At 43.8% G+C, this 22,623-nt stretch overlaps 1 protein-coding gene and 1 long non-coding RNA gene across 4 annotated transcripts in view; both read left to right on the top strand.

Annotated features, from left to right (window-relative positions):
- LOC109299160 overlaps window positions 1-8,229 on the top strand; it is a 19,469-nt gene extending 11,240 nt beyond the window's left edge. The window contains exons 2-3 of the long non-coding RNA XR_002097783.1: window positions 3,759-3,764; window positions 8,050-8,229. This is a non-coding gene — a long non-coding RNA (uncharacterized LOC109299160). The remainder of the gene's footprint in view (window positions 1-3,758; window positions 3,765-8,049) is intronic.
- SLC22A18 (solute carrier family 22 member 18) overlaps window positions 1-22,623 on the top strand; it is a 121,699-nt gene that overhangs the window by 59,552 nt on the left and 39,524 nt on the right. The window contains exons 6-7 of one of the 3 annotated variants that reach the window (XM_019519722.1): window positions 13,107-13,222; window positions 14,455-14,565. The exons of 1 other annotated variant lie outside the window; for it this stretch is intronic. In XM_019519722.1, the coding sequence (XP_019375267.1) occupies window positions 13,107-13,222; window positions 14,455-14,565 (227 nt within the window). The remainder of the gene's footprint in view (window positions 1-13,106; window positions 13,223-14,454; window positions 14,566-22,623) is intronic. One more of the 3 variants, XM_019519723.1, reaches the window with a different exon arrangement.

Here is a 22,623-nt window from a genome sequence, read left to right as displayed (position 1 = left end):
GGGCAGGGAGGCAGTGTGCCACCATTGCTGGGTTGTGTCACCTAGCTCCGCATCAGCTCACGGGATAGAGGTAGGGCTTCTGCCGCAGGAGAAGTGATATGAAAAGATTCCATGACTTTAGGAAGTCTGAAAACCAGTGACACAGGTATTCAGTGCAAAGTGGAGCAGCTTTAACAGGAGAAATGGTAGTGGAGGGTGGGGGGAAAGCTGCTCACACCCCGGATGGCCTCTAGCCAGGTAAGATTAGGGTGCTCTCCTGTGAAATGTATATGTGTGCATCTTCTCAGAAGAGGGTTTTGCATGTCCCCAGTGAGTACTGCAGCCTGTCTAGGCTGCCTCCAAGTTGATCTCAAAAGTGCTGCCAAGAAACATCCCACTCACTTGCTCCTGCAGTGTGCATGACCAGGCCCCTAATTAGGCAGCCTTCTTGGGTCAGAGCAGCCCAGAGTGCATACCCAAGCACCATGCTCAGTCTTTTACATTTTGGAGGTGCCTGGCTGTTCTGAGTCATCTGCACTGCCTAATTATTGGCCCCTGCCATGCCCAAGATAGGAGCAAGTAGGTTGGACTTATTACTTCATGGTTTCCTGGCCTGGACCGGAGTTTAGATATACCTCGAACGTTACATAAAATGCTGGTAACACTACCTCCTCACATCTCCTGCACTTGTGTTTTTAAAGTGTAGACTGATTTCTGCTTGGTTTTTAGAATAAATTGCTTAGAACCCTACCTTCAGGAGAGGATTCAGAGCTGTGAGGACCCTCCCAGTATTAGGAACATAAGGACATTTACTGGGTCAGACCCTACATCTATCCAGCTCAATAGTTTGTGTCATAAGTGGTAGAGAGAGAGGGTTAACAGGGCATATCCAGAATCTTCCTCTCATGTTGCACCTTCTAAAAATTAGAGATTTAGGACGTTCTGGTTCAGAGGTTGCACTTCTCCACATTCAATACCTGCTGACGGACCTTTCCTCCAAGAACTGGTTCAATCCCCCTTCCAGCTGGCATCTACAACAGCTTGTGGTAATGAGTTCCAAAAATTAATTACACACTCTGTGAAAAATAACTTCCTTTTGTTATTTTTAAACTTAATATCTGACAGTATCATTTTATGCCCCCTAGTTCATGTATTTTGGGGTCCTGCTGTGAGGTTCAGGAACCTAAGCCTTGGAGAGGGATGGAATTTAAGACACACCTCCATCTTCAGCATTTCCTCTTGGCTACATTAAGTTAGACAGCTTCCCTTCCACATGCTGGCTTTTGTGCATCCCATTGTGAGCTGCTCAAGCCTCCATAATGATTTGTTTGGGGAATGTAAGTACCTAATTCAGAGCTGTAGACTCTGCTGTGGGAATAAGATACTCAAGTTCTCTTGTGGCTCTGGGCCTAAGTAACATGCTCAAAGTGAAACAGAAAACCTGTTGGAGATCTGGGTGTCGGAGCCAGAAGAGTCCCTGTTCTGTGTGAGCCTTAACTAAGACAAACCCACCTGCCTTGATCCTTGCCAGTACTTTCTGCTTTCCAGATATGGAAGGCGAAGCAAGCAACGAATAAGAGGGGCCCAGTCAGGGATCTAGTTCTCTAGTTGGCCAACCAGGCAGGAAATTCAAGGCAGAGGTTTTCAACCTTTTTACATTTGTGGACCCTTTAAAAAATTGGAGATGCGGACCCCTTTGAATTGTAAGTGTAGGTATTTGTACTTTTGACTGATCATAGTCATCTTTCATGGACCTCTTAGGCATAGTCTGTGGACCCGCAAGGGTCTGTGGACCACAGACTGAAAAAACACAGATTTAAGGGAGCAAAGCCTGCTCTTCTATTTGTTATAAATGAATGTAAATGTTGAGGTATTTGATAGGCAAAGATGCCAATGGATTTTTCAGAGAAACACAACATGAAGCAACAGTAATAACAACACAGGGAAGTACAAGCTTGAATAAGTAACATTTTCTATTCTGAAATAGAGTATTTTACCCAGGGCACTGGGCACTAAAATGATTGACTCTCAGGATTAATAGTACTGGGTTACAGTAACGTGCAAATCCATCCACTTCTTATTCGAGTGCAACAGATATGCCTCTTCCTGTGATTAGCAGAGTTTCTTATAAGAGTGATGCATCAGATCAAGCAGTAAAGTGAGTTGGCAAAGATGCTGCTCCCAGCTGCCTTCAGAAAGAGCATTCTGCCACAAGTAATTCATTGATTCCACAAAGAGGCAGGGGATGCTATTACACTCAGGGTGGTATGACAGCAGGTGCCAGTTAGCACAGCATTATTTTACTGTTTTGTTTCCTTGCTAACAAAACACTTGCAGAAAACATGCAACCTCACCCCTCAGAAACTCCTCACATACTCAGATATTCATATCACTTCACTACAGAGAGCGACCCTGTGATAAAAGCCCCCTGGAAGTGCTAGATTATTAATTTAACATAACGTACTGATATATCATGCACTGTGTAGTCACTCATGTAACAGGCAAAAGTTAGGCAATGCTAAGTTCCCCTTTGCACTGTGCAGGAGGCAAAAAGAAAACATAAAATTGCTTTTGAGGGATGACAAAGGATTCCTCTAGCCATGCGACACTCATGCACCTTGTTCCTGACCCTGTCATGGTCATTTCTGACACACCCCTGCTTTTGCCAACTCACTTCCATTTTCTGACTTTCAGTAGTTGCTGCCATTCAAGTTGTACCTCTTCTTTCACATTTCAGTTTTAGGTTTCTCCAGAAGAAAATATCAGTCGGAGACTGAAAGACTCTTGGGTTCGGGCCATGTCTGCTTCCAGTTTCCACAGTGGGAGCTTGATCCTGCTCTGAGTCTTTGGGTACTAGCATAAAATAAATTCTGAATGGTAAATGGTAAAAAAAAAAATTGTGTACAAGTTTTGTAGTGGGAACAAACGTAGGGTGTGAGATGACACTTGACACCCACTGGTCAAATCGCCCTCTTAAGCCATTATGTTGATATAACATAACTCTTAGTATGTGAATGATAGTTACATTTCCCCAGCTTCTAAGGTCAGCCCTGGAAGTGATGTAGCTTACTTCATGAATGATGACGAGTCTTTTCTTCAGGTCAGTGAAGACTGAAAGCCTCAACTGCCCCATGCTGAGAGCCCCCTTCTGGCTTTTTGTTTCTTCAACAGAAGAATAAATGTGCCCAACTGACCTCTCAGAAATGATTCCCAGTTTCATTAGGGAAGAAATGAACAAGCTCTAGCACTACCTGCTGCTTCTGAGCAATGAACAAAACTACACAGGGAAACTCTGGGTTGACATGTAAATGGAACTCATAAGGCTAAGAGATTAAATGGGGGAATGACTGTGGAGGGGCAGTGGCAAAAAAATCAGACAAATGAACCCTGCTCATTGGCAATCAGGCTTCAGTGAGGTGGGGGAATCTTAATGCCCTGCCCTTCTGAAGGATCCACTGACAGCTTCATGATGTGAACTGGAAACAGGCATCTCCTTCCTTGGCAGCCTCCCCTCCTCCCGCACTTGTTTGGCTTCAGTGTGGGACTTGTTGCTGCTTCATTTAGCATGGTGCTTGCATGTGATTCTAATAGAAGCATTTCCTTAGGCCAGGCGGCCCAAAAGGAGAATTCATGCCACTTCTGTTCGTGCCTTTGCTTGAAATTCTCTCTGCAGGGACAGCTGAGTCAATGCTGCAAGATTTCTACTGCATAATCCTGCCTAAGGGGCAGTTTGCTCCTCACACAATGAGGAGATTTGGCTCTTACAGAGATGTGAATAGAGGGTGGTGTGAATGCTACTGACAGACCTGTACTGACACAAAAGCAAGAAGCTTCCTGCAAGCCAGACCAGTTTTTTCCTTATCTTGGGTGCTCCCTGGGGAGCTATGTATTTATGAGCGAGGTTCAGAAATGCATGAACTTTGTACAAACAGGCTAACTGAATTAGTTTTGATCTTTTAGAAATAAAAATGTTTGGGCTTTGGGTCCAGGCTTTGCGTAAAATGTTGTGACAGTTCAGTCATCCCTACGGGGAATCTTTACACTGCTGAGCAGGTTCTTTGGGTCAAAGTTGAGATGCAAGTATCTCAAGTATGGTCAGTGCAGCTAAAATAGCTCTTGAACTAAACCTTAATTTTTCATCCTCATTATGTGCCAACTAGTGTTGCTTTACTACATCTTAGAGTTGTCATGCATGTGCTTGGCCTTCCATTAATAAAGGCCCCATCCAGCCCCCAATTTCTTTAACAATGCAGGTATAGCACTTGTAGAATGTCACTCATCGTCGAGGTTTCACCAGTACTTCTTTTCCTCTTGGCTTCTAGCTGGACCCATTTTGTGTTCAGCAAACCTCTTTCACCTACAGCTGTCCTCTCTCTGAAGGCTGAAGTGTTTGAGAAGATAGCGTTCTGGAACACAATCAAAGGAATATTTATGAGTCTTCTTAGAGCTCTTCAAGGAATCTGAGCCTGCCATGAATGCGAGCTTTATGCAGCATTGTTTTGAAGTAGGAGTGAGTCACTAAAAAACAATTTGCACTTTCTCCACTCTCAACTTTGACTTTTTTAAGAAAAAGGGAAAGGAAATAAACACAACGCCATTCACTGAGGAGACACACAAAGACCCTTGAATCCTGAGAGGACCACTGGGCAGGGCAGCCTTCTAAAACTAAATGAACACCAGCTGCAAAATTTAATTTTATAATTACCTATGGATTTTCTTCAGCTCTTGTCATGCAGAGCATGAAGTGCAGGGCAGCTGAGCTTATACTACCGTACCACCAGCTATTAGCAGAATACACTTTTGTTAGACCCCCTTCCTAGGTAAGTAACTAACTAAACCACCCCAGGCTTTACAGGGGGTAGCTTGGGGCTGAAATTTTATTGGGATCCCTTCATCCATACCTTTTAGTGTTTTAATTTTGTAATTGTTGTAGCCACTTGCTGCTTTGGTCACACTGAAAACCTCATATATTAAAAGCTGAATTTTCCTGATGCTCCTGTAGAAAGTGACAGGCCTCTTACATAACAACAGCCACTGGAATGATGGCATTTCCAGGGGTTTGGACCTTGTGTGTTAAGTTGCACACAAGCAGTTAAAACACTCGTGGCTAGAATCCCTGTAAACATGGCCATGTGGCAGCCAGCCTGTCAGTAGCCCCTTACTTCATGCATTGCTGGTTGTATTCTTCATACTGTATGTGTCTTGGTACAATCTCAGTGTTATGGTTTAAATGCCACTTAAAAATTCTGTGGCTCAGGGGTCAGCAACATTTATAAGCTGCAAGCTGGACCAGTGCAGCCCTAGTCTGGCATGGCCACATGACTTCAGTAGCACATCAGAAGTGAGAGGTTCTGCCTACACCTGCACCCCATGCGGCCAGGCACTACCCCTGCTTCTCCCAGCCCAATTGCACCCTGCTTCCTGGCTGCAGCATGGGTGCAGCTTCTGGTCAGTGGGGACCCAATCAGAGGCCAGGCCACTAGATGCTACATCCATGCTGGTGCCAATTCTTCGCGTCCCCTGGCTGCAGTGCAGGTTGGGCAGGAAGTTGTTCAGCCCTGGCTTGCCTCGGTTGTTGTGCATAATTAGAAGACACTGGTTTTTGCCCCATCCCTTCAGTCTGTCCATACAGTTCCTTCATATTACATCTGTAAAATTCCCATTATACTGTTTGTTTGTTTATTTATTTATTTATTTATTTATTTATTTAGGAAATGCAAATCTGCAAAGCCAAGCAGTAGCCTCCTTGTTAGATGAGCTAAAAGTTATTAATCCACCTCTTAGTTCATAGAGGGGACACTCCTCAGTGACGTGCAGCATGGTTTGTATCTCTCTGCAAGTGCACACGGGGTTACCACTGAGGCCCTAGTGGTGAAGGTTGGCTGCACAGGGGCCTTAGCCTGTCCTGAACCTGTTTAGCAGGACCCACTCGCATCATGGTAGTTCAAAGCTAGCAGGTTGGCGAATAGGATTTGTCACAAGGAACTTTTTTATGACTTCCTGGGATTCCCGTTTCTTGATCCAGAGGGCATCTGCAGACAGATGCTGGTCAGGGAGGTTGCTCGATAAGGGGCATCACAAAGAAAGGCAGGCCTTGGGTGGATTGAGCAGGTCTCTGTAGAGTGGTAGGTAAGGTGCAGCGCAGATGGTTTTAACCAACTTCCAGGTCATCATCAGTCAATGGATGTGTGAGGGAGTGACATTTGCAAGGACAAGAAGCCAGGGGAGCGGTGTTGAGTGGAGGGTTCCAGTTATGAGACGCATGGTTGTGTTCAACTGAGTGTCAACAAGATGTGTGTGTGATGACCTTTGACAGACAGATGCACAATACTCTGCTGCTGAGTATAACAGGGCAAGAGCTGAGGCCCAGAGTGTTGTGGCTGTGGCTCCCTATATTGATCCAGAAAGCTTGGCTAGCAAGTTGTTTTGGGATTTGACCTTTGCTGCTGTTTTCTTTAGGTGTTCCTAGAAAGTCAGGGCTCTGTCTAAAGACACTCCCAAGTATGTTGGACAGGGATCATGCTTTAGTCACTGACCACCCATATAGATGTTAAGTTCTTTTTGGGAACTGGCATTGTGGAGATGGAATACACCAGTTTTTGCAGGACTCGGCATGAGCTGCCACGTAGTGCAGCACTCTGCCAGCTTTGTCACATCTTTGTTCAGGGTCTGGTCCAGAGTGCGGAAAGATGGAGCTTGAGTGGCACAGCAGATTTCATCACCATAGAGGAACTTGTGAGATGTGGTTGTTGGTAGATTGTTTGTGTATGAGTTGAACAAAGTTGGGGCCAACACTGAGCCCTGTCTCATCCATGTGCTTATCCCCTGACCAAGGTGGACTCTGAATCATCTGTTATGGAGGAGTGTTTCGATGACTATAATGACCCAGCTTGGAACTACTCTTGACAGCTTCAGAAGCAAGCCAGTGCACCATACTGTACTGTAGGCAGCTGTAAGGTGCAGCAGCACTACACCTGTCTTCAGGTTCTACTGAAAACCATTTTCAATGTAGGCTGTAAGTGCCAGTAGTTGATGGCAAGCGCTGTGGCCTTTGTGGAATCTGGGTTCTTCCATGCTAAGGATGGTCTCTACTTCTGGAGATATCCATTGCAAAATGAGGCACTCAAGGACCTTGTAGCACACAGACAGTAGTGCAATTGGTCGGTAGCTGGCCACCGGCATGAGGTCTTTACCAGGTTTTGGAATTATACTGTTGAATCCACTTGATTCCAAACCACTGAATTTTGGCATTGGTGATGGAGTCAGCTCCTTATAGAAGAATCCCATTTCTTTAATAAAGTCAGTTTCTAAGTTATCATGCACCTGTTTGGCCTTCCATTAATAAAGGCCTCCTCCATCCCCCCTCATTTCTTAAACACCACTGATATATCACTTGTAGAATGTCACTCATTGTCACGGTTTTGTTTTTCATTGTCATGGAAGCTTTTCATTGTCATTGCAAGAAAAGCTTCAGAATGGCTCAAAAACCAGAAGGCAAAATAAAGAGTCCAAATTGTATTCATTTGTGCAATAGTCTCAGTTGCAATGTGACAAAGGAGGCTCGGTGAGCTGGATTCTAGCCTGCAGTTCCAGTGGAGAGCACTTTGGGAGTCTCAGTGTGGGCAGCTTTTACTGTAAATAATGCTTGTAAATTGTTCCCTAAATCAGTCATCTATATACCTTTTTCACTCCTGGGGCAGATGGCAGTCTGGGCCTGGCAGCAGGGCCCAGAGACTGCTCTCTGTTGGTTCTCCATGACTTAATGTGTTCTTGCAAGTGTGGCTGACTGAGCCTGAGGAGAATGAGTGAAGCTCTGAGAGAGCTGAAGAGAGGAAAAGGTCCCGGGCTGGGTCAAGAGGGAAGGTCCCAGGGCAGACAGAGAGAAGGAACGGTTCCAAGGCAGTCAGAGTAAAGTCCCACTGCAGACAAAAAGAACAGGAATGGCCCAATAAAGACTCAGTGTCTGCTGTGCCAGCTGGGACATTGTCACTCTGATAACCCTCTTAATTCAAGGAAGAAAATGCCCACCCTCCTCCCCAGGAGCTGACCAAAAAGAAGGAGCTCTGAGAGGTGGGGCTGCTACAGATCACCAGGGAAGCCGGGGACTGAGAAGAATCAGGGTCTCAAAGCCAGAGGCTTGTCCCTTGTGAAGGCACACTAGGACTGGCTGCAGGGAGTCCTCTCAGGAGAGGGAGACTGGATAAAGCTGCTTCTTGGGGGAGTCCCAAGGAAGAGCTTTCCCCTTCCTCTGTGAAGGGGGCAGGTTGATTCTTTCCTTTTCTTTTGTGACAGCAAGCCATTAGGTTTTGAAAGTCATGATTTCTGAATGCTTGAAGTTGGCAATATTGTTGCTGGGTTGAGGACATTCATTCAACCACATGCTTACAAGGCTGCATGCTGAATCCTAGCTACATGCACTGCAGTAAGCATTATCAGTATTCCATGGAGGAAACTGAGGCACAGAGTGATAAAGTGACTTGTCTGAGGTCACACAGCAGGGGCTAGATCTCAAAGTCCATTACTCACAATCCTGTCTAGATTTCTAGGCTGGAGAACTCCTCACACTGAGGTTTCTTTTACCTCCTGTGATAGCTCTCATCTATCTTGCTTGTCAGTCCCTGCACTTCTTATCTTCCAGTGCTGCTGGACTGGATTTTTGTAATTTTGGCTGGAGTTGTTAGTTCAGTTGTTAGGCAGGAGACAAAACCTTGTTGCCTTTATATCTCCTTTATCTGCATATCCAAAAGAAACCAGTGTCAGTTTTTGGTTCATTTGTTTCTTTTTTAGGCTGTTAGGGGCTATATGAGGAATAAAAGATGGCATTTTCTGGCAACCAAACTGTTTGTGTCAATTGATAGCATGTGCAGTGCTTAACTTGAACAAGAGTCTAACTCAGTCTCTGACATGAAGCTTCTCAGCATATGGGTGCAAAGTGTAAATGAGCTTTACCTCAGAGTAACGAGCAAACCCCCTTGTAAAAGTGCCTTGCCTTTTGTCTGTGTCGTACACAAATCCAGCTGAGTCTAGCTATGAGCAACTCTTATTTCACCCTCACATCTCTCCCCATTAATTGCTAAAACTTTCCTTTCTTTTTGAATGACTTGTTATTTTCCTAAGGGTTACATCATTTTATATTTCTCTTATGATCTGTAATGGTAGTATCTATATGTGGTTTATATGACAAGAATCCTGTTATTCTTCAAGGCTTTTTGCTGTAAAGGCTGTGGAATTCCATCCTGGTATTTGGTCTGATCAGCAAGATGAGATTGTCATGTGAACTTTTGGAAGGGTGCAATTCTGCCTGTCCATTCACATCCAAGATGCTTAAACCACATACATGCAAAATGCTAGATGGCTTGGAATATATGATGAGATAATGTGTTTACTTGAGATTAGGGGCTTGACACTCCTCTCATTTATATAACTGTCATTCAGGAGTGCCTTGACTGAAGTCACCAGTGCAAACAAGGGCAAGCAAAAACAGAATCAGGCCTGCTGTGTTACTCTGTTATCCTTCAAGGCATTTCTCTAGAAACTGAATCCTCATCATGTCAACGCTGTTGTTCTAATGAGAATGAATTCCAACTGGAATACAATATACAGATCTCATTCAGGCCAAAGAGCACTCCAGACTTCTGTTCGTCTCACCCAAACTGTTTGTACCAACTGATAGCATTTGCAGTGCTTAACCTAACTCATTCTCTGACCTAAAGCTTTGCAGCTTTACTGGAATTACTGAACTTAAATCACCTTGTATCACAAACACCCTGTTTCCTGTGCACTTAAGTGATCCATATGCACATTTTCCTTCCTCCGCATATTTTTTATGTTTGGGGTTACTCAAAAGGGCAAAGACCAAACCATAGTCTGCAATCCATACAATTCCTTGGGGTATAGCATACAATACATCCCCTTTATTGCATCATCCAGGAAGCTTGGTGTATTTTAGGATTTACTGTCATCTTAAAGTGTTTACAGATGCTGCTTGGTGTATTGGATGAGAAGAAATTCAACCCTGTTTTAGCCAGCCTTGAATAATAATATTTTCTTTGGATTTAATCTCTTTACCATGACATTACTCCCTAACCATGCATTGTAAGTTCTGCCTTCCAGTTAGTACAAGGACAGGGCTTCCAGATGGAGAAATGTTTCTTCCATCCAGTGGCCCATCATTGCCACAGGCTATAAAGCTGATGTTGTAATATAAATGTTTACAGCAAACTGACTTAGCTTTAGCAGTTTACACAAAATATAAACAGCATATTATGTGGGCCTAGCAAAGGCACATTCCCCTGGCTAGGCACTGCATGGCTGTCTGGCGTAAGCCTGGTGTATCATCTCCATTTCTTACCACATGTTGACATGCTTGTGAAACAGAGGCTGATGTATATAGTTTACGAACAATCCAAAGCCATCATCCTGCATTCGTGATGTAGGATTCCCATCCAAAATTCACGTCAGACATCGCAGACATTGTATCATGCTTGACTGATCTGGTTTGTAAGCACAGAGTTTGATCAGATGGAGAAGAAACGGGTGGGGAGGAGGGGATGATAGGGTCTGTTATCACAGGGAATTTCTTCTAGCTGTCATTCTTTTCGTACAAATACAACAATCCAGGGAGAGGAATAGGATGCTATCAGGTTCAAGAGCACCTAATTGTCTCAAAGAAGGAACCAGTCATATGATTTAAGCATGGTTTTGCTAACATTGTAGACTGTGTGCATTCCAGACTCTTTGCTCAAGTTTCTTTCTTATGGGAAGAATAGTGTCCAGTTCAGACAACCTCAGTGCAGCTCTTGCTGGTTCAGCAAGGATGACTCTCCCTTTGAGCTTACCTAATAAATCTCTTCATCCAAATCACAAAAGTCCTGGCTTAGGTACAGGCAGAGGTAATGCAAGTAATGTGTGCTTGGCTTACATTACTTGCATCCTTTAATGGTCGTTCAATGGTGGGAGTTGTGCTACCTTCTTTTTAAGCCAAGAAGATAGGAAGGTAATCTGTTTTCTGCAGGCCTGATACCAGGAAGCCCAGAACACATCAGATGAGTAGGAAGAGCGATCTCACAATATCTCTGTTGTTTTGTTTTGTTTTTTCATAATAATATGTAACTGCAGTAGAGTCAAATGGCTTCCCTTCTTCAGTAGCCTTTCAGATGCCATTCCCCAAGAAGTTCTTACTATTAGAACATCTTGTCTCCCTTCTGCCAGTATACTGTTCTTTCCTACAGCATTTTTATTGCCTCAGGAAGAGATAAAAGGGTATGGTCAGAAAATGTACAGAAAAATGTATCAAGCTTACAAAACAATGGTCTCCAGGTGATAATAATTACACCCTAGTTGTACACCTGAAACCATTATTGCTTAATACTGGGTTCAGATTTTCTGTTGGTGCAAAATGGGTAGAGCTCAATGGAATTTTGTCCAGTTATAGCAGCAAAGCTTTGATTCCATGACCACAATGCATGTATGTTTAAAAGACTCTTTGTCAGTTTAGTCCCATGGATTGCGTGTACCATACTTTATTGGGTTATTTTCATATGCTATGATACTTTATCCTGTTACCTGGCAGTGTAAATAGCTGCCTATATGTGTTCTTAAGTAACAGGAGCCTGGAATGTCTACTATTTGTTTTGCTGGTATTAGCAATCTTCCAGCCCTCACCTAAATAAACCACAAAACAATCATCACAAGATGATCAGGCACAATGAAATACCAGTCATCATAGAAAGCTGTTTTGTAGTGCTGACAGACATTGGATTCTTTCCCTGGGATAAAAGCTTTGCCAGGTGGCTGGGGAAGGTGTCAATATTACCTTCCCCCAGTACACAGCAAAGCACATCTCTGTGACTATTTCCTTTCCATGTCAAAGGCATGGTTGAAATACAGAACCCACCACCTCTAAATGCAAAGCTCCCTGGAAGATCAAAAAATGCAGGGAAAAATCCTGGAAAAACATAAGCCTTGTTTATGTATTGGTTCCGATTGTCATAGAAGTTCTGAACAGACCGTGTTTCATCTGCAAAGATACTTCTTTCATCTCCACAGCTTCTCAAAGTGAACGCTGATGGTCCATGAGGAGTCAATATGCTATATGGTACTGATCTCATGTTTGTCTTCCACAGTTAAACTGCAACAAATTATGGCTAAACATACATTTGATTTACTCCTGGGATTGCTTTTCTTTGAAAGTAATTGCAGAGGGAGCCACAGAGATGCTGTGTGATTGTGAATGAGAGGGGGCAGGTTCTGAGATCATAGCTGGGAACAGGATGTAGCCTGTTGGACAATGCCTCTGTTAAGAAGTGTTGCATCATCTTAAAAAGAAAAGAAAAAGAAAGCCCTAGTCTAAATTATCAAGAGTTTCTGTCCAGGCTTTTACAGTGCGCTGTGCTGGCATTAGCACGTTTTCTTGGTTAGGCAGGAAAGCTTCTTTGACACCCTTGCCCGTTAATATTAATTTATATCCTAACTCCCTAGCAAATTATTAAGGGAGCTGCATTATCATCCATAAACAAAACTGATTCATCCAAGTATGAAAAATAATAAAAAACCTTAAAATCAAACGCACAACTTGACTTTTAAAACCTTTTTTCTAATGTGCTATTTTCTAGTACATGTACATACAGGGCATTTGTACACATGTTTGCACTGCAGCACCACCCACTTTTAAAAGTGCTCGGTGCTGCAGTGCATGCATTTGTATAAACAGCAAAATGCACGTCAGCACTGAGAAAATGGAGGTGGCGTGCTTTTGAACTATTCACTACTTATGATGAATTGTGGGCTCTCATTGAAATCAATAGAACTCTCTTCATAATAAGGTGCCAGAGTGAATAAAAAGGGTATTAAATCTGTCCCATTGCAGGACTGGATGAATCCTACTGAACAATTTGTTATATTTATAAGGTGGCACCTACAGGTAAAAAAGTATTGTCAGACCATGGACAATCATATAAAATCCTGATCTTGCAAACGCTTAAATACCTGCATAATCTTTCTCATTGTGATTTCAGTGGGAATACTTCTCATGCACTTAAGTTGCTGTGGGATCAGGGCAAAAGTACTTTTCCTTCATTAAATTAGATCCATTGCATTTATATTGTTAACGCTCTTTCTGTTCACAGCATTTACTTTCCTTCATACATTGCACTAGTGGGAAGTCTCATAAACACAGTGATAGTAATGACCTGCATTCCTGCTCACACGAAGCCAAAGTCAGAAGGATGTGCCATGCAGCAAAGTGAGTGTTAACTATTTGTGAACAATAGCTGTAGGAATGAAGAAGGGCAGTTAACATTCATTTAAAGACAGAATTGAAAGATTCTAGTTGTGCCTAGGGGCAAACAGAAGCAAACTTCACCTTCATCTGCTGTCCCAGACCACCTCAAACCTGGTTCCTCATTCTTACCTGAGAAGACAGGGTTCATGGTACAAGTTTGCAGCAGAGAATAAGGTTTACAATGATAGTAAAGATAAGACCACCTAGCTGCTTCTCAGTTAGGACCAACCCATTAAGCACTTGAACTAGGCCTTCCAGCGGCCAAAGGCTGATCATTTATAATCCACTCTACAAACCACATTTGTTTGTAGGTGAGTCTAATGCTCCACAGATATTCATCCAGCCTTTCAAGAGTTTACTCTACAGACAATGGCGTATGGAAAGTATATTCCATATGCATTGACTAGTTTGTTATGCCACATTGCAGGAGCCTTCTTGAGAGTATTTAAAAAATAATAGTGTGTGGAGCTAAAATGAAAAGGAAGATTGTGAGAGTGAGAAAGGGTGAGAAAATAGAAATGTCATGAGAATGTCCTCTCATGTGACCAAATACCTGGGGCTGGTAGGATATAAAATGGGAATGGATTGTAGGGTTTTTGAAATGCATGATGCAACATCGTCCTCTCCAGTCAGGTCTCTCACCTGCACTGTAAGCATCTACTGCACATTCACAGAATCACAGAAAAATAGGACTGGAAGGGATTTCAAGAGGTCATCTAGTCCAACTCCCTGCTCAAGGTACGATCACCCTGGCTTGAGAAGGAGGCTGGACTAGATGACTTACTGAGGTTCCTTCTAGTCCTATTTAGCATTCTGCATTTGCTTTGGACACCAAAAACCCACTGGGACCAGTGTGGTTCCCCAAGCATAGAACCAGTGGGGCAGTAGAATCTGAGACCAGTAGTGTAGCAAGGGAAGTGCCAGTAGCATACTGGTATCAGGCACCCTCATACTGGCCAACTCGAATGGAGGTAATTATGTAGTAGCACATCCGGTGGGGGAGGGGGTGCTGTGCATGTGACCTCACTGGGTGCCAAAATGCCTGGCTACGGCTCTGGCTGAGATGCAGAAAAGACAGGAGGAATTTTTCCCTGTGCAGATTTGGCTGTGAACATGATCAGGCAATGTATTGGTTTCATGTTTCTTGCTTTTAGACTGTGTTAATAGGAGGTGATTCTGTGTTATTTCCCTAGATGCATCACAGTCTGGTAGTGTGTTTAGCTTCAGAGAAATCCTACGCCTGCTGAAGCTTCCAGGAGTAATGGAAGTTTTCATAATCAAAGTCCTTTCTGGACTGCCTACAGGTACTTCCCCACTTAATCTATGATCATTAAAATATTTGAAATTACATGGCATAAAGCATAAATCCAGATCTGTTTGTTTTTTGTGAGTTGCTTAAAGGCCCTTTACATTTGGTCTTGAGGGTCTTAGAAAGGAGGGGGACTGCTATTTGTTCTGCTGAAGCTATATCTAATTCAGTGGTTACATACTTCAAGACAGTAATTCTAGATTTAATTTATAACAGCAGATTTTCTCCCACATACTTCCTGTGTGTCCTTAGACAAATCGCTTAATCTTGCTACCTTAGTTCCTCCTTGGTAGAACTGGGAGACAAAGATAATTTAATTTCTTCCTCCCCTTGTTTTGTTTATTTAGACTGTAAGCTCTTCAGGGCAGAAACTAGACCAAATTGTTTGCACTGTGCCTAGGACAGCGTGTCCTGATTTCAACAGGAGGCCTCTAAGAACAAAGTAATAATGTATTTTAAACAATAAGGAAGGAGAAAACTAGATATGCAGCAGCTACTATTCCAACAGTATTTGTTAATTGATATATACATACTGATGAGTTGACAGCTTCCATGATTTCCCTTTCCCTTGATGGTATTGCTCATTAGTCAATATTACATTGCTCAAAAAGATATTCCTCTTGCCTTCCACGTGTTGTCTTAGGAAACTGCCAACATCCTGTATATGAACAAAGGATCTGTTTGCCATGGTGCTTCCCTTGAGCTGGTGGTAGCTTTTGCCTGGTCCATGCCTCCGCTTTGCCAGTCTAAAAGTCCTTTGCTCACAGTTTAGCACCTTTTGATTTCTCTTTACTTTAAGGCATTCTGAAAGTCTGCATAGGGACTGCATGAGTCTGCATTAAGGCAGCACCTGAAATCTGTAAATAATGACATAAGGAAGAGGGAGGATTCTCAGCCTGTCTCACTCGGAGAATCCTCAAGATTCTTTTTTGCTAAAAGTGTGCAAAAGCACCATAAAAGTCCATGCAGGTTCAGGAACTTGCTTTTGCTTGCCCTAAAGCATTGAGCAAGTTCCAGACTCTGGCCATAGAAACTGTGATGGATATGCAAACTGTTGTACGCTTGCAACAATGTGGAGGCCCTTCAAAAAAGGAATCTCTTATCTCACACAGAGACACTCAGGAAAGTTCAAATACAGTAACTCTGGAAGTGGGGGAGTCAATCCATGTAAGTTAGCATATTAAATCCTTATGTGGGCATTCTTACACTAAAGTAAGTGATTTAAGTTTGCTGTAGTCTATTCCAAATAAACATAAGCCAGTGTACCTCTAAATGAGTCTGTCTCTATTGGGATTATGGCCCTTTATATGCATTAATTTCATCTCTTTTGTCAATTTGTCCCTTTGTAGACAAGCCCTTAGGCTGCCTATCCACGTGCTTGTTTGTGTTTTAATTACAGCACATGGGAGCTGACTCAATGAATCAAGTTTGCTCCACCTTCTAATTAGAACGCTGCAACGCTGCTTCATCAGCGTGTGTATTTAACCCCCACAGGTTTCTAAATGGCCACAGGGGCGATTTATCTAAACCTCATCGAATGAGCTTTAGAGAAAGCATCCCACAGCCATTTTAAAACATGGGTACTTAGTACACATGACTGTGAGCCATTTTGATTACAGTAGCTGTCCAGGAACTGCTCTAATTAAAATGTTCCACCCCCACCCCTGAGTACATATATGGGCAGCCTTTGTGTCTAAGTAGCACAAAATTTAATTTGTTTGTGAAAATAGATATTTTGGGAGGGGTTGAAGCAGAACAAATGAGTGAGATAACATTTCAGCCTTCCTGGGTCTCATAAAATGCTTCTCTTATTCCCTGGGAAATCTCCTAATTGGATGAGAAATAGAGCTGACTAATTTTCTAGAGGAACCTTAAAAGGAGGAAAGGGTTGCTGGATATCTCTTTTTGCTTGCACTTTGATTTGACTGAAAAAACCTGAGCCTTGTGCAACCTAACACCTCTATCCAAAGAAAATCTACCAGAAGAAAGAACAGCAAGCAAGTAAGGCCAAAGGAAAACCCAATCCCTCAACTGAATGCAGTTTGACATTAGTCGCAGGTACTGAGCCATTTATAAAACTACAGTGTGTTTTACAGAACAATGTGGCACTCTTAAAGGGATTCCTGAATCCAAATGTTGGTTTATAGCATCATATTTTAATAAACCTGAAACTACAGCCCAGTACAATCTGCAGTACGATATCATGTATCAGTCCTTGCAGCAGCTTTCCTTCAAAGGAACCCTAAAATGCACTTTATCTCTAAGCATTATGCAGCACTACTGAAGTGCAACATCCAGTGGGGTGGAGCGCACCAGCTATTCTAAACAGGCAGCAATTCTTTATGCCAGTGAAAGGAAAAAATAAGGAATAATATTTACAGCAACAACAAAAAAATTAAGGGAAATATTAGGAAAGTAGAATGTAGTTAATGAAGCTGGCATTTGGGCATCTTGCAGAGGATTATAATCTAACACTTGATATAAATATCAGATTTTTCAATGACAGAAGCAGTCAGGGTCTCATTTGAATGACTGCATCAGTCTCCTGTTTTGTGCCACATTGGCATAGCAAATCATTGACACACAAAAAAGAGTGACACCTTTTACATTTCTGTCACTCCTAATCCCTCACTTCAGGTCTCTCATCAAATTTCTGACCAGATAATCCCTAGCCAGAGGCAATTTGACTCTTGTTCACTTCTTTGCACTTCACTGCTGGCAGCTAAACTCCAAAGAAACCTTCTTATTTATCTTCATCTCTCTCCTGCAGCCATGTAATTATGAGTTAATTCTATTGTCTAGATTATAGGCCTACTTTTATTTACCACGTAAACAAGCTTGTGATGATATAAGGGGCAAGTCTGCAGTCCCTCATTTATCTTCTTCCTTTCTATAATTAGTTTGAGTAAAACAATTAGAGCCTTACCAACTAAGGTATGTTAAAAGAAGGGTTGTGAATCTCTTAATGCTTCACCCAGAAGTAAATAACCCAGTTAATAATGGAGGCCTCTACCAGTCACTGATGGGGTGGGGCATTCTACCGTGTACTACATTCTCTGCTTAATTGGGGAACTATGCCCCATTAAAACATTGTAGGCAAGGGAAAGACAGAAAGCAAAATGGATAAAGGTTAACATTTTCAAATGGGCAGATATTTAAGAGTTGGTGGCCAAAGATGCAGACAAGCATCAGCTAGAACTTTCCAAAGCATGGAGACACCTGACACCATTTGAATCAATAGAGCTTGATTTAGGGCAGGCAGTTAGGGCTGGATGGATCCACAGAGGTATTTTTCCACTGGATAGGGAGTTAGGTATAGGAATTAGGGGTGTGCAAAATGGGCCATATTCAATTTGGATTCAGATTTGACCCAAATCAGGGACAGTGATTCGATTCGTTGATTCAGATCACTGTCCCTGATTTGATCCAGCTGAATCTGAATCTGAAGATTCGAGGCTGATTCAGAGAATCAGCGATTCAGACATAAACACAGCTTTAAATGTTTTTTCTGCATACCTTGAGGTACCAGGCATGGCTCGTGAACTCTGTGATGCTGGAGCAGATGGAGCGTCCCACAGGAATGGGGTGGGGGGCGGGAAATGGGGACACATGCTTGGAGGCGAACCTGGAAGTGAACCGGAAGTACTTCTGGTCCACTTCCATGTCTGCTGGGGAGCCTGCAGGGGCTCCCCCACCCCACACCCTGCCTGGCTCAGCGATCGGCTGAGAGGGAACCCTGGGTGCCCCCCACAGACCCAGGAGGCACCAGTCACCGAGCCAGAGGGGCACTGGGGGTCTCCGGCGCATTCCCCAGCGGACCTGGAAGTGGACCAGAAGTGCTTCTGGTCCACTTCCAGGTCTGCTGCCAAGCACACTGGGGACCCCCCGCACTCTTGTGTGATGCTTCATCTGCCCCAGGATCACAGCATTCATGAGCCGCCTGCTACCTTGTGGTATGTAGAAAAAACATTTAAAGCTGTGTCTATGTTCAAATTTCCAAATCTCTCAGAATCGATTCAGGGTGTTCCAGTTCGATTCAGAGAGATTAAAGGGTCTCCTGATTCAATTAACAGATTCAGCCACTGAATCAGGCCGAATCCCCACCAAATTGAATCAGGGACCGAAGCTTTGCACAGTCCTAATAGGAATATCTTTAAAGGTCTGAGTTTTGCACATTTTTAAAAAACTCAGTAGGCATCTAGCTGCATCCTTAGGTACCTGAACATTTTGGAAAACCTGGGCCCAAGTCAATATTCCTGTCCCTAAATTCCATTTTCTATAGGGACTTGCCTACTTCAAGCCCAGATTCTCAAGTGTTTCCTGACATCAGGGTCCTCAGTTTTTGGCTTTTCAGTTTGGGGCACCTTGGAAGAGCTTGACATTCAGAGAGTTTTCTATAATTCAAGCCTCATAAAATCAATGAGCAGGACAACAGGTGATGTGTGTTTTGCCCAAAGAGGTGGATCAGCTATTCCAAGATATACCCCAACAGAGCTGACATTTGGTGACGTGTTTTTAAACACTAGCTCTTTTAAAAATCTTGGCCTCAAAAGCTCAAATCACTTTTTAATAAGGGCTTAGGCCCCTGAGTCACTTCAGTATTTTCTGAAAATGTTATTCTAAAATCCTTCTTTGTACTGAAACTCCCAAACTATGAATGTACCTAGTACTACACAAGACTCATGGCTTGGCTTTTGGTGTTTTCAGAAGAGCTCATTGTCAGATTTTTAAGGTCTCAGTACCCATAACTGGGGACACATTTTCAATAATGCTGAGTTCCTATTGAGGTTCCCACATAAAGGTCAGATTGTGACTTTTTTTTTTCCTTGTGGAAATCTGGCTCTGAGGGTGAGCATACAACTCCTTTAAACATTGTTGTTAAAGGCTAAGTATAGACAGTCCAAAAGCCGGAGGCTGAATCAATTCAGTCTTTGCAAGTTAGTCTAAACTGCAGAGATTAAACTGAGAAACAACTCTACAAATGTTCACTTTTGATTTAGGAGATGCAGCCACGTACCTGCAGTGGCTCAGGCCAGCAGCTGGGGGGTGCAAAAGCACAGCTCTTTGGCACATAGTCAGTATGGGCTGTGTGTTCACTTCCTCTTCCTGCTTCCCCTGAGGTCTCTGGGATTTGCAGTCCATAATCACAGCAGCAGGATTCTGCAGAGTTGCTCATGACTTCCTCTTTCTGCTTGCAGATGCTTCTAGGATTTGTAGTCCACAGTCACAGGCAGTAGTATGTTTTTAGCAGGGCAGGGCAGGGCAGGGCAGGGCAGGGCAGGGCAGGGCAGCTCTGTACTCAGAGAAAAGGAAGTCTAGCCCTCACTCCCTGGTCCCAGATGGGGTTTGCCTTGCGGGGGGGGGGGGGGGGGCCCGGCCCCCCCCCCCCCCTCCCTTCCCCACCCTTCTGTGCTGGAGCAGACAGCACAGCCTAGCCCAGCCCAGCCCAAGGCTGGAAAGCATGCTGGGGCACTGTGCACTGAACTGTTTCCAATCACTTAAACCAGTTTATGTGTAACTTGTCCCTAGCCAAAATGAGCACCCCACAGTCCCCAGTTGCTACTGATGCTGATAGGCAACATGTATGCTCTCTATCTGTACACCCCAGACAATGTAGAAGTGATATATCACTTGGTGGTACTTCAATAGCCATCTGAATTCTGGTGACTCGCCAAGATAGACCAAGGGCTGAAAAGTTATGAATGATGCAGTCATCTAGTCCAAAAGTTTGGTTAATGTAAATTGGTGTAGCTCTATGGACTTCGGTAATATTACACTGATTTGCCTCCACTGATGATCTTGTCCATTATGTCTTACAGACATGCTGCATTCTTCCAGACACCATAACCTTAGACTAAAACTTCCCTTTAGTGGAATTCTTTCATTAGCCATATATTTGTGTGTCAAGATAGCTCAAAAGCTACAATAAGCAATAATCTAGCTATAGGCCTAGACAAGCAGAATAGAATTACCCTTTGGGTGAAAGTACAGTATTATAAAGAGGAAATTATAATCTTTCTCCTCACAGATACAGGATATTGTAATAGGATTTGTGAGTCATGACAAACCACAAACTGTTTTCCAATCCTCAAACATCTTGTGGTGTAGTTTATTTTTTTCTAATTATGTGCCAGCCTATAAACCCTACAGTTAATAGGTCAGCGTACTTCCAATTCATGGTGTCTTGATGTTTAGATACAAAACCATAAAACTACAATTTCATGTTATGTGATAGTATGCATTATGGAATGGCTTAAGAGTCTCATTAACTTATACTTTCAGCTTTTGGAGGATATTTGTCATCTGGTTCAGTGTGGGGGCACGCATGAATGAGACAGAAAGAGAGAGTGCACATACTTGGGGAAGGGAGAAATACAAACTTTATTTTTATATAAGAGTCAGTGAGTGAGCATTTTTCTAATATCCTTTCCAGAAAATTAAAATTGAAAAGCAGAGTCAGTATATGCCGTGTCTGTCCATGCTTCACTTATTGCCTCTGTGTGCTAACAACATCAGAGATGCATGAGAGACAGAGAGAAACTCCATGTGCCAGTGAAGTCATTGGCCACGGGTACAGTAAAACCACTGTATTTAATGTAATGCTACCAGATGGTTTCCCAGACACTATGCCCAATGGTGAAAACCTGAAGTTAGGCAAAAAGGAATGAGGATTTTCATGAAATTATCCCAAAGTTACTGTCTTGTCTGAACAAATGTTTTTTATTTGTGCTGTGCTAACATTTAGCCTGAATTGCACAACAAAACAACAGAACAACTTTCAGTAAGGAGCTCTATCTAACTCCCATAGCATAACCCACACAGTCAAATGGGTCGCCAACTGGCTGGAGGGCCGCACCCAGAGGGTGGTAGTGGATGGGTCTTTCTCAACTTGGAAGGACGTGGGCAGTGGGGTTCCGCAGGGCTCGGTCCTCGGGCCCGCACTGTTCAACATCTTCATCAGTGATTTGGACGAGGGGGTAAAAAGCACCCTGTTCAAATTTGCTGATGACACTAAGATGTGGGGGGACGTGGGCACACTAGAAGGAAGCAACAGGCTACAATCAGACCTAGACAGGTTACAAGGGTGGGCGGATGAGAATAGGATGGGGTTCAACACAGACAAGTGCAAGGTGATGCACCTGGGGAGGAACAACCGGCACCATACCTACAGGTTAGGGAACTCCCCTCTTGTCAGCACGGAGGCGGAAAAGGATCTTGGAGTCATCATTGACTCCAAGATGAACATGGGCCGGCAGTGTGGGGATGCAGTCAGGAAGGCCAACCGTACCTTGTCATGCATCCACAGATGCATCTCGAGCAGGTCCAAAGAGGTGATCCTCCCCCTCTATGCAGCACTGGTCAGGCCGCAGCTGGAGTACTGCATCCAGTTCTGGGCGCCGCACTTTAAGAGGGATGTGGACAGCATCGAGAGGGTCCAGAGGAGGGCCACTCGTATGATCAAGGGACAGCAGGGTAGGTCCTATGAGGAAAGGTTGCGGGACCTGAACCTGTTCAGCCTTCAAAAGAGAAGGCTGAGGGGGGATCTTGTGGCCTGTTATAAACTGGTTAGGGGGGATCAGCAGGCGCTGGGGGAGTCCCTGTTCCCCCGAGCACCGCAAGGAGTGACCAGGAACAACGGTCACAAGCTGGCGGAGGGAAGGTTTAAGTTGGACATCAGGAGGCGCTACTTCACGGTCAGGGCGGCTAGGGTCTGGAACCAGCTTCCAAGTGAGGTGGTGCAGGCTCCCACCCTGGGGGTTTTTAAGAGGAGGTTGGATGAACACCTTACTGGGGTCGTTTGACCCCAGTACTCTTTCCTGCCATGGCAGGGGGTCGGACTAGATGATCTTCTCAGGCCCCTTCCGACCCTAGAAACTATGAAACTATGAAACAAGGTCAGGGTCCCAGGAGTGGCCTTGATGGCTGCTGCCAGCTCTACGATCATGCCCCTCTAGGGTGCCCTCCACTCTTTCCTGCCACGCCTTGATGGAAATATGATAAAAATAGGCTGCTTGCAGGTCTTTGTGTGGCCCCATTTTGCCTGAACCTCCAC

Source organism: Gavialis gangeticus, unplaced genomic scaffold (assembly GCF_001723915.1).
Source record: "Gavialis gangeticus isolate Ggan-Ray unplaced genomic scaffold, GavGan_comp1, whole genome shotgun sequence".
NCBI classification, from domain to species: domain Eukaryota; kingdom Metazoa; phylum Chordata; order Crocodylia; family Gavialidae; genus Gavialis; species Gavialis gangeticus.
This window is presented reverse-complemented; position numbering and strand designations above follow the sequence as displayed.